This window comes from Oryx dammah, unplaced genomic scaffold, assembly GCF_014754425.2.
Source record: "Oryx dammah isolate SB20612 unplaced genomic scaffold, SCBI_Odam_1.1 HiC_scaffold_20, whole genome shotgun sequence".
Lineage (NCBI taxonomy): Eukaryota > Metazoa > Chordata > Mammalia > Artiodactyla > Bovidae > Oryx > Oryx dammah.
Genome location: NW_024070204.1, coordinates 67,921,694 through 67,938,897, shown reverse-complemented (window position 1 = coordinate 67,938,897; position 17,204 = coordinate 67,921,694). Strand labels below are relative to the sequence as shown.

General features: G+C 55.0%; 1 protein-coding gene across 1 annotated transcript in view; it reads left to right on the top strand.

Annotated features, from left to right (window-relative positions):
- Positions 1-17,204, top strand: part of FGF18 (fibroblast growth factor 18) — a 35,509-nt gene that overhangs the window by 5,998 nt on the left and 12,307 nt on the right. The window contains exon 3 of the mRNA XM_040262761.1: positions 9,271-9,451. Within this exon, the coding sequence (XP_040118695.1) occupies positions 9,271-9,451 (181 nt within the window). The remainder of the gene's footprint in view (positions 1-9,270; positions 9,452-17,204) is intronic.

The window sequence follows — 17,204 nt, the reverse complement described above, 5'->3', positions numbered from 1 at the left end:
CTGCACAGTGCTGGAGAAAGCCAGAAGGACCCGCTCCTTGCATTGGTGATATCAAGCCCCCTCTTGTCTGAGCACAGATCTTGGGTTTAGGTCTGAATTTTATCCTCATTGCATCACTCACAGGCTGTGTGCCCTTGGGAAAGATCGCTAACCTCTCTGAGTCTCTTATCTCCTCATCAGTTGAGAAATAGGCATAGTAATACCACTCCTTGGGAACAGTCACTGAAGCCATATCATGAACCTGAAATGCAGGGGGCATTCAATTATGGGGCTTCTCATTAGCAATCATGGCTGACCCTGGACTGGGTTTTGAGCAAGATGAAGAAGATATCTGAGGGTTCGGCATTTTTCCTGAATGTGCTGTGAAGAGATGGCAGGTGCTTTGGGCAGAGTGGCTTTTTACCACTCTCCTCATCCCACCTGTGCCTCAGAACCCCTTCGCACTTTCTCACTGCTCCATGACCCACTGTATTCTCTGCTGGGGCTCACAGGGATGAATAGGAGCTCAGGCTCTGGATTCAACCTACCTGGGTCATACCCCGCCTCGGCCACCTGGAAGCTGAATGATTGAGGGAATTCTGGCTTCTCTGTGGCTCAGCTTTAATAAGAGCATCAAGGTGGGACCCCCCCCCCCTTGGGGTTACTGCCGGGGTGCATTGTGGTCCCCTGGGGGAAGCTCTTGCTGCAGCACCCGGCTCATTACCAGCGCTCAGTGACTACGGGCCGCGGTGATGCGTTTGACTGTGGTGTGCCCCGAGTCCTGCCTGTCTGCCAGCCCCTGGTTCCTGAAGTCAGAGGAGGCCTGGCACAGACCGACCGTGCAGCTCTAATGTCAGGTCAGCAGAGTAGAGGGCTGTGGGGAGCAGCTTCCCTGAGGGCCGGGTACTCGGATTGAACCCCCTCAACCCTGTACCAGCTGGGGGCCACAGGGTATTCAGGACCTGTCTCAACACTCAGGGACTTGAGCAAAATCTGTGCAGAGGGTGTTCTGATGAAGGGCCTTGAAACTAGACTCAGGGTAAAGGGATGATCTGGCCGGGGAAGGAGTTCCATTTGAGTCTTGAAAAAAGAACAAGCTGGGTAAAGAGTCTGAGCCTGCCTCTGTGTGTGTGTTTATGCATGCGTGTGCACACAGAAAAGCCTTTGCAGGCACATGGAGCATTTCTGCAAGGAGCAGGGAACAGCCTGCTGTGCTCAGGGGACTCCACACTGGTTGGAGTGGCTGGTGCATCAAGTTCAGGAATGGGGGTGATGTAAAAGGCCATGATGGGCCTTGAATGCTGGAATAAAGGGCTTATTTATTACCTCTTTGACATGCAGGACCATTCTCCCCACCCAAGGGTTTCCAGGAAAAGGGACTGGAAGGAATGAGAAAGGGAGGAAAGAAGGGAGCGTGGGTCTGTAGGAGTCCTCCCACAAGCTGGCTCCAGGGTTGACTGGCTGCGGCGCCCATATTGACGATCTGTACAGAGAGGCTGATGTATGGGGAGGAGGCGCCCCCAGTCAGCGCCTTGGGTGGCCACACCCCCTCCCGTGGTGATGCTCAGCCCTGCCAATCAATACATTGACAACCCCGGGAGCTTAATGGACAGGCTGGGGGTGGGGAAGTACCCTTTGGAGGGTCACTCTGTCCTGACTGGGATGGATATGGTGAGTGTGACGGCAGAGAGGGGAGGAGCCCGGAGCTGCAGGGTGGGTGGGGCCTGGGTCTGAGTGAGCCAAGCTCAGATTCAGGGGTGGTCTGGCCTTTCTCCTACCCTTCCTGTCCAAGGGTGGCTGCTTGGGGAACCTGATGGGCTCTGGAGCCAGAGATAGGCCCTGGTCTTGGCGCATCTGAGTTCGTCCACCTTGGGCAGATCCCTCAGCCTCTCTGTGTCTCCCTGCATCATGGGGATGGCGATCGCACTAACCTGCTCAGGTCCTGTGAGCAGTGAGGAAGTGGGGCCTGAAAGTGCTTAGCTCAGGCCCTGGCCCTGAGCACGTGCCCACTAGGTGGGTGCCAGCATTAGTTTCACTCTCAATGACAATAATAATCCACAGAGCTCTATGACTGGCATCAGATCCTGGGCAGGAGGCCAGGCTTGCTCTCGAGGAAGAGTTTGGGAGCTGCCTTTCAGCTTGGAGAGGGTGCTGACTCTACCAGGGGCCACTCCTGGAAGGGAGTGCAGGTCTCGGGGTTGAATCCAGAATTTGGAGAAGCTCTGAAAGGCCTCGGCACGGCCGGCCCGATGCTACTCCTAGAGCAGGAGGCAGGCGGTGGTGGAATGTGGCCGGAAGTCTGGGGGCTGCCTCTCCTGGGACTGGGGAGACCCTCCCTTTCTGGGCAGGCTGCCTGGAGACAGGGGCACGGGTTTTGTGAGGCCTCAAGAATGGGGACCTGGGCGGGAGGGGGCAGTCTGAGCCCATCCTCCTCTCTTAGGTAGGATGGGGAGCTCAAGGCCTTCAGTCCTTTCATGTTTAATCCTCCACCTCCATCCCTGCCCCACTGGCTTGTGGCCAGAGTCAACTGCTTTCCTGAATGGGGGAGAGGTGGGTGACAGAGAGAAGGGAAAAGCAGAGAGAAGCAGGCCAGGCTGAAGAGGAGGGGAGTGTGCATCCTAAGCTGAGCTGGATCCAAATCTTGATCCTTTTTTGCACCAATTCTGTGCAATGTAACCTATCTGAGCTTCAGTTTCCTAATCTGGGAAATGGGGATAATGATCATACCGACTCATAGGGCTGCTCTGGGGACGACGTGAGATAATTTACTTAAAGTTGTTCTTAGCACAGAGGACATGCTCCATAAGTTGTGGCTGTTTAGACAAAAGAAAAAGAAAAAAGGTACCTAATGATTACTAATGGTTTTCTGAGATAAATAATTGTAAGCAATCTCATTCTGCTGATGAGAAAACTGAGGGTTAAAGAAGTCGAATAAGTTGGTGATTTGCGATGGAGCCAGGTCACACTTGAGGTCAGTGAGTGTTAGTTACCTTGTTGAATGTGTATGATGTGGGTGTCTAGATGTAAGGTGTGTATATAGAAGATGTGGCCAATGGTGGGAGGTGGGCCCAGGAAAAAATAGGAAATTCCTGCAAACATGCCTTCAGAGTCATGAGGGATTGGGGAGATGGAAACCTGGAAGCTGGCCCTGGCATGGGGGGCTCACCCCAACATCTTTTCACACATGTTAGTTTCCCTCCAAGATGCCTAAGGGAGGAGGCTTGGAAGGTAGGTGGGGGCTGGATGGGAAAGGACTACGTGTGGGTGCTGTGCTATGGATGGGGGCAGCCAGATGGATTCTGGAATAGGGGAGCCCCCCGCCGTGAGACTGCAGGCAGAGAAGGCGAGCTCTGTTCCACCAAGCACCACCCTGTCCATGCTACGTTCTGGGGCACAGCCAGGTGGGCACAATTGAACCCATTGGGCCATTGCTGCCCCTGTGCAATTCCTGGGTCTGGGTGTGAATATTCCCATCAGAGCCCAAGGTGAGGGAGGGGGGCCCCAGGAGGCAATCGTGGTCTCGGTCAGGCTTCAGGAAGACCCCCACCACAGGCTCCTCTGTTGTGGGAAAAGCTGCCCTGACCCAAAAGGCAGGTATGTGGTGGGCGGGAGAAGGAGAGCCTCTTATAAGGCCCTGATCTCTGCCCCAGGAGACACCCTGCCTGTCCATCCCTGTTCACCTCATGAGAGCTGCGGCCTTTTGATTCCTGTCACACTGCAGCCTTTCAGCACCCCTGGTGTTTATGCACCTGGATAGCTGTTAGCCGGGTAGAGAGCAGCTATGACTGCTCTAGGAAGGCCTGGAAGACGGGCCCCTCTTGGGCGGTGAGGCCAAGTAGCAGGAAAGAGGAGGGAGAGGACCCTCCCGAGCAGTGCTGTTCTGCCTGAGCTCCATAGGCAGACCTGGAGAGGTGGACCAGTGCTGGGCCTTCCTCCACAGGAGACTGAAGAAGTGTGATGAGGTACCGTGTCTTGAGGTCTTCTTAGCAGAGAGCCTGGAACAGAGGAGAACTTAGCAACTGATGGCTTTAAAAACCCTCTCTTGTTACTCAGCTCATCTGGTTAGTAAGTGGCGGGCTGACTTTGGCTGCCAGGACCCCCTCATCCTAGCCGCAGTTGTATGGCAAGCATTTGCCAGATGCAAAGGTGGAGATTCAGGGGTACACCAGGTAAACTGGACCCCGGGGACAATGAACAATGCGTTACAGTAGTGCCCACAGGCTATAACCCAACCTGAGTCCAGAGGAGAGGAAACAGGTACCTTCCAGAGGAGGTGCCTGGGGCAGGGGCCAGACAGGCAGAGGGGACCGGGCGCCTTTTTTTTTTAAACTTTTTATTTTGTATTGTAGACCCAGGTGGTGCAGCGGTAGAGAATCTGCCCGCAATGCAGGAGACACGGGTTTGATCCCTGGGTCGGGAAGAGCCTCTGGAAAAGGAAATGGCAATCCCCTCTAGTATTCTTGCCTGGAGAATCCCACGAACAGAAGAGCCTGGTGGGCTACAGTCCATGGGGTCGCGAAAGAGTCGGACACGACTGAGCGCACATGCAAGGCTTTATCCAGGGCTTTTGTGTTGTGTTGGAGTGTATCTGATTGACAGTGCTGTGACAGTTTCGGGTGGACGCAAAGGGACTCAGCCATGGAGGATCCGGCCCATGCAAAGACCTGCAGCCCCCAGACGCCCGGCCCAGGAAGCCCAGGGTGCTCCCCACCTTTCCAAATGGACGGACTCTGTCTCCATGTCGGAGGCCACCCGGTGACCTCCCTCGGGATTGACCTGGCCCCAGAGTGTGGTTCAGATGGTGGGAGCTGGGCAAGATGGATTGTCCCCACACCCTGGGAATGGCCCCGCATAGCCTTGCTGACCCTGGGTCACCCGGCCCCCTCTGCCCAGTGGGCCAGGAGGAAAATCGTTAATGGGAGGCTGCTTCCGGGCGGGACAGCGCCCCTCAGGGACCAGGGGTGAGGAGATTGGTTTGACCTCTGGTCAATAAGGTCTCCTGTGAGCAGGAGGAGATCTGGAGAAGAGGGGAGGAGGCCTGGCCCTGGGGGCGGGGGACAGGGCTGGCCCACCTTGTAACGTCATTCCACAGGCCCCTCAGGTGTGGGCCTCGGGGGCATGAAAGCTCTGTCCTCCCTGAGCGCCAGGGTGTCACAGGAAGCGGGTCCCAGGTATGAGAACTGGCTCTGAATGGGTTGGCCACTGAAGGTCATGCAAGTGAAACGTGTGCACGCTTGGTGTGCCGGTGAACAGACCCTGTGTCCCTGGGCAGTGCAGTTCAGAGCAACCAACTCAGTTTTCTGAGCCTTGGTTTCCACATGTGCTAAATGGGGTGACAAGCATTCCCATGTCCTAGGGCTGAAGGGATGATCAAAAGCACTGACATCTTCCCAGACTCTCATCTGAGCAGCTCAAGGGCCTTGTCCCTAAGGATGTGAGAGTATGACCTACTTGTGTCATGGGGAGGCTTCTGTTTGCGGGGTTTTACCAAGAGCCTCTTAAAAGCATCCCTGGTATCCTCTCAGTAGTTTTTTTATTCTAATATCTATTTCCTGGGCTATGCTGGGTCTTAGTTGTGGCACAGGTGATTTTTGGTCTTCATCGCAGCATATGACATCTTTAGTTACGGCTTGTGGGGCCTAGTTCCCTGACCAGGGATCGAACTCAGGCCTCCTGTATTGGGAGCATGAGTCTCAGCCACTAGACCACCACGAAGGCCCCACTCAGTAATTATCTATGCCTGCTGAGCACTTGACTCTGTACCAGGCAACTGCTCTAAGACTGTGTGTATAATATTCATAGCAGCCCACGAGGTGGGTATCGTTGTCACCTCTCAGTAACTTGCCTGGGGACCCTCAGCTCAGGAGTGGCTAGCCCTGGGTTTTGAACCTGGGTCCTGCTCCCGATGGCACTGGTGGGGCAGGCGGGGCCCAGTGAGGGGGGGCTGAAAGCAGCGCTCTGGGGACTGTACAACTTGGGGCTACCTCTGCCAAGGCCTGCTCTGTGACTGTGTTGGTCCAGCTTCAGAGCCTCAGTTTCCTCACATGTCATGTGGGATAGTGTTTCCACCATGAGGATGACAGTGAAGGTTAAATGACGTGGTCCAGCTGAAGTGCCTATGAGGCTCAGGCTGGGGTGGAAGGACGCGTACAGGCCCGCCAGGGCACAGAGACCTTGGCTTGGGCATAAGCAAGTAAGTGTGTTATTCACTCAGTCGTGTCTGACTCTTTGCGACCCCATGGAATGTAGCCCACAAAACTCCTCTGTCCATGGATTCTCCAGGCAAGAATACTGGAGTGGGTAGCCATTCCCTTCTCCAGGGGATCTTCCGGACTCAGGGATTGAACCCAGGTCTCCTGCACTGCAGACAAATTCTTTACCATCTGAGAAACCTGGGAAGCCTCGGCATGGGGTGTAGAAAGAAGGAAAACACAGTTCCTGCCCCAAGGAGCTCCACAGCTGAGGGGTGAGACATGCTCACGCAGTCCTGATTCCAAGAGCTCTTCCATGGGCTGAATGGGGTCCTGCTCACATAGGAATGGGATCCTGAAAGCCCAGCATGCCTAGAACAAACCTGGGATGCTGTCTGGACTTCAAGAATTACTTAGCTTTCTGGTTAAATGGGCTGGGACAGGCATACAATTATCAGGGCACAGGGAAATCCAGAGGTGCTAGTGGTAAAAAAGAAAAAACCCTGCCTGCCAATGCAGATGTAAGAGAACGTGAGTTTGATCCCTGGGTTGGGAAAAATCCCTGGAGAAGGGCATGGCAGCCCATTCCAGCATTCTTGCCAGGAGAATCCCATGGACAGGGGAGCCTGATGGGCTACAGTTCATAGGGTCACAGAGAGTCGGACGTGACTGAAGTGACTTAGCACGTATGCAGGGAAACCTCCTTCAATGTTACATGGGGTGACAGGAGCCCGGATCTTTTCAATGTTAACTTGTTCATTCATTCATTCATTTGACAAGTGTTTGAGTTTCTACTATGCTGAGCGCTGAGGATGTGGTAGCAAACCAGTCAGGGAGACAGACAAAAACCAGATAAGTAGATGCTTATGTCAGGTTGATGAATACTAGAAAGAAAACCAAAGCGTGGTAGAGAGATGAAGAGCGACAAAAGTGGGGGCCGCCCCAGAGAAGCAGTCACGGAAGTCCTATCTCAGGATGTGACATTTGAGCAGAGACTCCAATGAATTAGAGGAACCAGAGGGCAAAAGTCTGGGAGAGAGCAGTGAAACAGAGGGAAGACAAGTGCAAAGGCCCTGAGGCACCTGTTGGGTTTTCTGTGTGGAATGCTCAGAGGCATACTCAGGCAGCCAGTGTAATGGGAGGAAGAAGTGCTGGGAGACGGAGGTGGAAAAGCGGTCAGGGGTTCATCTTGCAGGGCCTTGAGGCCACAATGGGGACCTTTATAAAAACATGATGGGAAGGGACTTCCCTGGAAGCCCAGTGGTTAAGGCTTTGCCTTCCAAGGCAGAGGGTGAGGGTTCCATGCCTAGTTAGGGAGCTAAGATCCCCTATGCCTCATAGCCAAAAAAATCAAAACATAAAACGGAAGCAATATTGTAACAAATTCAATGAAAGGCTTTTAAAAAATGGTTCCCCCCCCACCCCCAAAAAAAATCTAAACTTGATGGGAAGCCCTGGAGAGTGTAGGAGAGGATTACACAAGGTGATTGGATTTGGTGGGAGATGGACTTCCAGGCGGGAGAGAGTAGAAGCAGAAAGCTGGTGAGGAGGTACGTGCACGTTGTTCAGGTCTCACCTGGACCATGTTCGGGAAAGGAAGACTGGAGAGATACTGTTGGCTTAGCCAGAGCTGGATTCCTGGAGAGTGTGGTCAGACGTGAACTAAACTTCTAGTTGTTGTTTAGTTGCTAAATCGTGTCTGACTATTTGCAACCCCATGGACTGTAGCCCACCGGGCTCCTCTGTCCATAGTATTTTCCCAGGCAAGAATTCTGGAGTGGGTTGCCATTTTCTCCTCCAGCGGATCTTCCCGACCCAGGGATCGAATGCATGTCCCCTGCATTGGCAGGAGGATTCTTTACCACTGAGCCTCCAGGGAAGCCTATAAAAGTGGGTGGATTTTTTATGTGTGTGTGTATGCATAGGCTATCTCTGCAAAGTATTAGTTGCTCAGTCATGTCTGACTCTGTGACCGCATGGTCTGTCCATGGAATTCTCCAAGCAAGAATACAGGAGTGGGTTGCCGTTCGCTTCTCCTTGGGATCATCCCGACCCAAGGATCAAACCGGGGTCTCCTGCATTGCAGGCAGAGTCTTTATCACCTGAGCTAACAGAGAAGCCCTAAACTTCTCGGGTACAGGAAACTTGATGGGAGATGCTAAGCAAAAGCTTCTCTACAAGGGGTCAGGGGTGTGGGCAAATGCTTGGTGGTAGAGGCGAGCATAAGGACCATTACAGTACGAAGAGGAAAACCCCTCCAGCATCAGCTCCTAGGGGAGAAGTGACAGTGGGGTGTGGATCATTCATTCCGAGGGAGAAACTTGCCAGGTCTCCCTCCTTTCCCACTGAGGACCTAAAGAGCAGTGATATGCCCCTAATCCCTGTCCCATCTCCGTGATGATTTTGGTACTTTTCTTCCCATTGGCTCACTTTACCGTCACAGCCATCCTGGGTTGCAGTCAGGATGGGGGCTCTGCTCCACTCTTTTACTGGGGAGAAATCTGAGGCAGAACAAACTGTGTTCTCAAGGTCACATGGGCAACTCTGGTCCATATTTCTTATTTTAATTTGGGGCTGTGGCAGAAAGAAAGCAAACTTTGTTTGCTGTCAAATATATGTGTTTCCAAATAGACCTAGACCTGATTCTCAGCTTTGCAGCTTCCTGGCTGGGCCACCTTGGACAACTTGCCTCACCTCTCTGAGCCTCAGTTGCCCCAGCTATGAAATGGGAAATAACAGGGCAATTGAGCTTCCCTGGTGGCTCAGTGGTAAAGAATCCGCCTGCCAGTGTAGGAGACACAGGTTTGATTCCCTGGGTCAGGAAGATCCCCTGGAGAAGGAAATGGCAACCCACTCAGTATTCCTGCCTGGGAAATCCCACGGACAGAGGCGCCTGATGGGCTATAGTCCTTGGAGTTGCAAAGAGTCAGCCACGACGGAGCGACGGAGCAACGACAAGCAGGGCAGTTACGAGCATGTGCTGGTGCTTGCCCCAGAGCTGGCATCACGGAGGCCCTGGCTCTCTGCTGTGAACGTGGCTCCTGCACGCAGGGTGTCTGGGCTTCCAGGGTGGCTCACTGTCACCCCTTTCCCTGCCCAGGTGCTGGCGGCCGAGGAGAACGTGGACTTCCGCATCCACGTGGAGAACCAGACGCGGGCTCGGGACGATGTGAGCCGTAAGCAGCTGCGGCTGTACCAGCTCTACAGCCGGACCAGCGGGAAGCACATCCAGGTCCTGGGCCGCAGGATCAGCGCCCGCGGCGAGGACGGGGACAAGTATGGTAGGTGTCCACCCCTTCCTGCCCCACTGTGTGCATCTTCCTGGTCGCCGAGACCTCAGGTTCAAATCCCAGCTCGCCCAGATCCTGGCTGCATGGTTTTGCACCCAGTGCTGAGTCTTTCTGGGCCTCAGTTTCCTCATCTGTGGAATGGGGATGCAGAAGCACATCCCTGACAGCCTTGTTGGGAGTAGTAACTGAAGACATGAGTAAAGCCTACTCTTGCTGGTCAATGCCCCATAGATATTAGCTGTCATGGGTAATCGTGGCTTGCCAGGGGCTGGGGTCTAACAGGTTGCTGCTGCTCCCCAGGTGTCGTTTCACCTGTCCACGGTTCAGATGCTTGGGTGGGAGCCTCTGGGGAATGTTTTTTGGAGGTTTGTGGTGGTGGTGGAAATTGGCCTGGTGCGAGCGTGTGTGTGCATATGTGTGTGAGAGTATACGTATTTGCACGGAGAGGCGTGTGCATGTGCGCTCTGTGGGCTGAAGTTTGCTCTCTTATGAAACACGGTGCTCACACAACCTGGGGCTGCCCTTGACCTGCCTTTGACCCTGGAACGACCCAGCTCCACTGAGGTGTTCAGAAGCCATCACCTGCCCCAGGCTCCCTCTGCAGGGGGCCGGAAGGAGTGCTGTACCGACTCCCTTCGGTCCACAGGCCCCTAGCCGCAGAGATCCTCAGCCGTGAGGGAGGCACCCAAGACTCCTCCCGCCCAGCCCCTGAGCGAGTGCCGACCGCTCCCTCACCGCTTCCTACCTTCCCAGGCCCGGGTTCTGGAAGGTGTCCCAGGTCCCAGCCATGGGCTGGGGGGCTGTGGTTGCCGTGCCTGCCAGCCTGGGCTGTTCTGAGACGAAGCTCTGCCTGCCTGCCAGTCCTTGCCCATTGCAGTCAAGACATGACAACAAGACAAATAATTTCTTGGATCTCTTTATCTTGGACACTATTTATTCTCCCTGTGCCCCGGGGCAGGACTGACCTCGTGGTGGGCCCGAGTGTGGCAGCTGCGCTGTCACTGGGGGCTGGGCTGGCCGGCCGGGCTGGGCCGGGCTGGGCTCCGGCTCCTCCAGGCCAGCTGCCTCCTCCCTCTCCTGCCCCATCGCGCGTTACTGCCTCGTCTCCCTCCTCCCTCTTCCCCCTGCTCCCTTTCTTGGTCTGGCTGCTCCTCCTTTCATCTGGCATCTCTGTCTCTTGAGTCTACCTCCCTCCTCCTGGTTGCTCCTGTCCATCACTCTGCCTACCCCATCCCCACCATCTCAGGCTCTCTCCCTGCTTCCCTCCCTCTGACCAGGGTCCTCGCCCTCCTCCCCACCTCTCCCAGGCCCTCTGCTGGCCGCCTCTCTGTGGCCTCAGCTCTCTGCTTCCCCCCTTTGTGGACGCCTGGCTGTGCTGGGCAGACCCAGGTGCTGGTTTTCCCTGGGATCTGCCGTCCAGTTGCTGCCAGGGAAGGGGCAGCTGGCTGGCTGGGGCAGGAGGGAGGTGCCCTCCTGGGGAGTCCCCGGAGTTCTCTCTGGCCCCTCCAGGCTGGGAGAGTACAGGGGGGTCAGACTGTGGTCTGAGCCATCTGTCCAGGCTCTGAGATCGGGGTCCGGAGCTCGGGAGGGAGAGGAGGTAGGCAATGGCGGGCCCCTCTCTCCAGAAGCCACTTGCCCTCTTGTTTCCTTCACCTGAACCCGAGGCTTAGCGGTCTCTCCCGTGTGGCCTGAGCATCTCTGGGGCTCAGCAGTCTCCCTTCTGTGCATTGCAAGGGATGGACTCGCCTCGCCTCTTAAACATCCGTGTGCACCCGAGTCACTGAGAGGTTTTGTCGAGAGGCTCGTCGTGCTGATGGGGAGGGTCTAGCCTGAACTCTGGGTGTCTGACAAGTAGCCTGGAGGTGTTGGGGGAACCACACCTGGCGTATACAGGGACTTGCCCATCCTGGCTTCTCCTCCAGCTCCACAAAGTCTAGATTTAATGATTCTCTGTCAAGGAACATGTTTATCACTCCTCCAGTCTCCCAGCACCCAGGGCAGCAAGGGGCCTTGAGGGCCACTGAGACTGCTCCATTTAAATGTCGCATTAGTAACGCAGATGAGGGGCTGGGACCCCATCTGTGAGCCCTGAGAGAGGAAGTGAGACAATGGAGCCAATTGAGGCTTCCAATCTAGATAATCAATACAAATATTATTGGGAGGGTGATTTATGTGGCCAAGTCAAACAGGAGGATGGGACTGCATTAGCCTGTCCTGCCTGTGGGGGAGGGGTAGCCAGTGGTCCTCAGTCAGGCCAGGAGGCCCAGGATGTCACAGAACCTGCTTTCTCCTTCTCAGGGCTCCATCCAGCTGAAAGAATGGTGTCTTCTGAGACTTGCATTCATACACAGTTAGAATACAGTCTGGGAATTCCAGCAAACACCAATTATAAACAATCCCTATAAATGCCTGGAATCTGGGATCCATGCAGACCCTCGGAATCTCAGATTGGAGTCTCTGAAACACTCAGAATCTCAGATTCAATGGCATCCTGAGGCGCTAGACCCCTTAGGCAGGTGCAAGACGCTGGCCTCCCTTTGCATGGATGCCTGCCCCAGAGCTCTTAGGCTTTACCACAGTGAGCAGTCTTTAGTGAAATCCTCACAGATGAGCCGGGCTTCTGCACCAGGCTGATCTGCAGGAGGGTCTCCTCATGGCTCCCTGAAACTCTCCCAGAGCACCGGGGGCCCCAGGCGTGGCTGTTCCAGGAATGCGGGGCTTTCACAGCTTTGGGTTCCTCTCTGGAGGGAGAAGTCTGTGGGCTGGGGGCTAGCGGCATAGGTCGTGTGGTGGACACCTGGCTGGCCAGGAGCTGGGCAAGCGCCGTCCTGCCCACCTGGGGTCATTGCGTCAGTCCCGCCCTTCCTGCCTTTGGTCCTGGTCACCTCGGTCTGGCCAGTAGTCAGGAGACAGGACACCTGGGTTCTAGTGGCAGCTCTGTCACTGAGCAGCCTCCAGTGCCCGGGGCAAGCATGTCTGTCTGGCTATCGGCTGAGTTCCTTCACCAGCCAAGCAAAGATGAGAAGGCCCCGCTGCCTCCGAGGTCGATGCTCTTAAGCTGGAATGTGGAGGCGTCAAGGCACACTAGCTGCAGGAAGCAGGACTGCTGGGTGGTGGGACCTGAGACAGCAGAGGAGAGCCAGGGTCAGCTGAGCCAGCCTGCAGGGAAGGGTTAGGAGCCCCAGCATTGGTTATGGTGGTATAGGAGCCACTCTGCTTTTATAAGGCTTGTGGTTGCCTACTTTCATTTGATAAAGGCAGCTTTTCCACCTGATTAAGAAAAAACACCCCACACGCCCAAGTTTTCTTTTTTAAAATTTGTTTTTAATTGGAGGTTAATTGCTTTACAACAGTGTGTTGGTATCTGCCATATATCACCACGAATCAGCCGTAGGCTTTGCAGGAGGCCAGACTCCCAGGATGGACAGTACCCAGAGCAGCCCTGAGAAGGCCTCTGGAGGGCCTGTGAAAGCCAGGGAGGTGGTCTTCTGAGAGGGTGAGCATGTGGACTCTGGCATTGGAGGGAACTGGAATCTCAGCGCCACCACTTAGGAGCTGGAGGCCTTAGGTGGGAGTTAGCCTTTCTGAGCCCATTTATTCTTTTGTAAAATAGGGTCGTTGAAATGAAAGGGTATCTTGTGCTCAAAGATGTTATGATTATTTAAGCCAGAATACTCAGCGCTATTGTATGGGGGCAGGGGGATGCTGTTGTGGGCTTGGGTGAAGGCTCCCCTCCGGGGAACTGGTTCGTGGAGCTTCCAGAAGGGGTGCTGCCTCTCTCCCGTCAGTGGGCCCTGGCACGTCTGCTGCAGATAGAAGAGGCTCCTGCGGCGCGGTTCCAAGCAGCCCCGGGGGCTGGGAATGCTCTGCTGGCCCTCTCAGGTCGGAGGTGGAAGCGTATTTGGACCCTTCTGTTGGGTGCGGTCGGGTCTCTCGGGTCACACCTGGGTCGCTCCCTCACTCGGGTGGCCGTACAGCCGTGAGTGAGACTACCTGGTCTTAGCCTTCAACGAGCTCCCAGGCCGAAGCCCCTGCTCTTTCCCAGGGGCTGACTCTGAGAGTCTGGGCCTCTTGCTCGCTATGTCCCTTGGGCCCTTCCCATGCCCTCCCTGCACTGCAGGGAGGTGGAGGACAGGGCATGGAGCTAGTATGCTGTGGACTGGTTCCAGCTTGGCATGGACCAGGGATGCCAGCTGCGTCACCACTGCCCAGGGTCACGGGGAGTCAGCCTGCTCAGCATGGGCTCTGCCCCACTGCAGCCTTCCTGAGTTCCCCTACTCCCCTCCAAGAATGTGAGCTCCTTGAAAGCAGTGACCTTTCTTCCTGTCCCCGTGTCTACTACATGGCCTGGCAGAAACCAGGCCCCCTTTAAAGGTTCCTGGATGAGTGACTAAAATAATTACAGGGCAGCACAGAGCCCAGTTAGGGGCTGACGTGCGTGACCTGGGAAAGCATGGGGGCTCTTGCAGGGCTTTTTCTGAGTGGGTGATGGAAGTGGGCGGTGGCCCTCTGGTCCCCGTTACCCTCCTCCTGGTGCCTGCTGCAGGGCTGGGCTTGAGCGAGGAGCCAGGTCCTTTGGGCTGGCTGGTGTGGGCAAGGCAGCAGAGACCCCCTTCTCTCTGAGTCTGACACCTCATAGTCCATTCTTCATACTTCCAAAACGTGAGCCTCGGTCACTCAGTCAAAGGTGGTCATGTCGTTTAGAATGGAATCCACACCCTCAGCAGGAAGGCCTGACCTGGCTCCTCCCTGACCACAGGCCCCATCACCCCAGTCCTTGCTGGCTTTGCTCCAGCCCCAACTTCCTGCTGCCCCTCGCATGCGCCACGCGTGTCTGCAGTTAAGGGCCTTTGCTGGGCCCTCCGCCTGGGGCTGCCCTTCTTCCAGATGTTCCCGTGGCGTTCACTCCCTCACTTCATTCATTCAGTCACCGCCTTATCAGAGAACTCCTGTCTGCGTCCTCGTGTGCGTGTATTTCTCTTCCTGGCACTTACTGCTCCCTGTGGCTTTGCTGCGCGTGCAGTTGCCCGCTCTCCGTGTCACCTGCTCCAGTGCACACTCTGAGGCCAGGTGGCTTCAGTCTATTGTCCCCACTGTATCCCCTCGCACAGTGACACTGTTAGTCGCTCCGTTTTGTCAGATTCTTTGCAACCCCATGGACTGTACCCCGCCAGGCTCCTCTGTCCATGGGATTCTCCAGGCAAGAATACTGGAGTGGGTTGCCATTTCCTCCTCCAGGGGATCTTCCCCACCCAGGAATGGAAGCCACGTCCCCCGCATTGCAGGCGGATTCTTTACCACAGAGCCACCTGGGAAGCATCCGCCTTGCACACAGCCAGCCACAAACCAGTGTGCAATACATGTTTGAGCCAGTGAGTGCATGGGTGACCTGTGAGCATCCAGGAGTGTGGATGAGACCACTCCTCTGGGGCAAGCGCCCGGCACAGAGTAGGTACTTGGGGAATCGGTGATCCCTCGATTCTCCTGTCCTCCCTTCCAGCCAGCCTGCATCTTGCAGCCAGGATACCCCGAGCAACAGAGCCAGCTTTTCCAAGAGATGTTCCCAGCTGGAAGGAGCATTAATATATCCGTCTAATAGCCCTGTCCTCTGAGCTTGTGTCCCATGACTTCTGTCCTCAGTGAGGAGTGACCACCCACACCTTGGTGACTCTGCAGCTCAACCGGTCACATGAAAGCTGCAGCTAGGATTAAATATAGCTCCTATATCGATCCTATTGATTCTCTCCCTCTTCCTTTCTGGCAAACCCACATGGCCTGTGAGCCTCCTTGGGTGACTTCATGAGAAGGGGAGCCATGGGCACCTTTGGAGAAAAGCCGTAACGTGTGTGTGTGTGTGAATAGCGATGCTGAAACCTCTCCAGAGAGGAATCCTTCCTCTTGCCCCTGCTTCTTTCCCTTCCCCTAGATCTGGTTCAGAGGGGAGGAAGGGGGTACTGGTTCAGTGTGACCTCCCAGCGCCTTCTGTGGCAAGGACGTTTCCTCGCTGGAGGATGATTCCTGGAGAGGGGCCCGCGGCACCTGCCCTGGCACTGCGGCAGCCAGCCGGCGGCGGGTCACCCTGTGCAGGCCCGGGGGCGCTGCTCTGCCCAGCCTCTCATCAGCTCCCGGCTCCCTGCTTGCTTTCTCGGGCCTTGGAGGTTTAACTCTGAAGCTTGTGGGAGAGGGGGAAGGATACCAAGTCTCCTGCTTGGTTTTCTGCAGTTCCATTTTTCTGGGTCTCCTGTGCCCCTCTGTGTATGTCTCTCTGTATCTCTGTCTGTCTTTCCCTGCTGTTTCCAACCCTTCCAACCAAAAGGCTTCCAAGAGAGGTCCTGGATCGCCTGCAGGGAAGCCCAGCTGGGAAATCACACTGGAATCAGTCAGTCCATCCACGCACCAAAGTCACTTCTCATCTCTCTGCCGTCGCCAGCCTGCCTGGTGTCTGTCCTGCTCTGCCTGAGTCAGACTAGCTGCGGAGTTACTCTGTCTGTGTTCAAATCCTGGTCCTACTGAGTGACTTTGGCAAGTAACCTCTGGAGCTCTGCTCAGAGCCTCAGTTTCTTCATCAGTAAAATGGGCGTGATACTTCCTACCTCATAAGGTTGTTGTGAGGATCTAATGAGACTTTCCATATTCAGACTCTAAGCACAGCGCCTGACGGATGGTAAATGCTCAAATAAGTATAAGCTTTTTAAAACCATCGTTACTCCATGCATTTCAACAAAACTGGGAGAAAAAGACAACTTATTATTATTATTTTTAATCGAAAGGGCTTTCTCTCCAGTTTCCTCCACTTTCTCTCTTTCCTTTTCTGCTTTCCTGTCTGGATGCTGGAGAAGGGGTTGGGCTCTCCAAGCTCCTGGCCTGCATGGGCAGGTACTGGGCTCCTGCCCTGAGCCGAGACTGGCTCTGTGGCCTCCCCTGCAGGAGAGATCCCTCACTCACTCGGCTCCTGGTGCACACAGCCTCTCCTGGTCAGAATGAGGTCAGAAGCCATTTGCTGCCTCTCTGGCTTTGAACCCAGACTTGGGTGCTCCTATGGGCCATCTCCCAGAATCAGCTAGAAGCTGTCTTCCTCAGGGTGACTGCTGGTACCCTTCCCTGCCTGGAGGTCATTTGGAAATGGAGCTGGGGAGGGATGGGCCCCAACCTTTGGCTCTTTGGGCGTCTTGACCCACAGACTTCTGCCCCTAGAAGGTGAAGTCAAAGGCAGAGACCCTCCTTGTTAATTCACTAACTTCCCCAGGAAAGGGACTGGCATGGAGGAAAAGTTTGACCTAAGGGGGAGACAGGCTAAGACCCAGACTTCTAGGTTAGCCTGCCTGGGTTTTAACTCCACCATTGTGTGACCTTGGGGCTCTATTTTCTCACCTGTAAAATGGGGTAATAAAAAAAATAGTTCTAATCTCCTGGGATTGTCATAAGGATTGAGATAATGTGTATAGGGTAGAACGGTGACCAACATATGATGGGCTCCAAATAAATATAAGTTACTGATGCTTCCCAGAGGAGCACTACTGAAAGGAAGTCATCTAATCCTGGCCCAGAGAGGGATAGGATGCTCTCCCTCTGTCAGAATATCTGATAGTAACTCTGAGGCTGGGGGTGGGTGAGTCGGGGAGCTCAGAGTTCTAGTGAGGGGCAGGAGTAACACTGGTGGGGAGCAGAGTTGCTAAAGGTGTTGATCGTGGGATCAGACATTGAATTTGAACTTCTACTCTGCTTTTACCAGCTGTATGCCCTT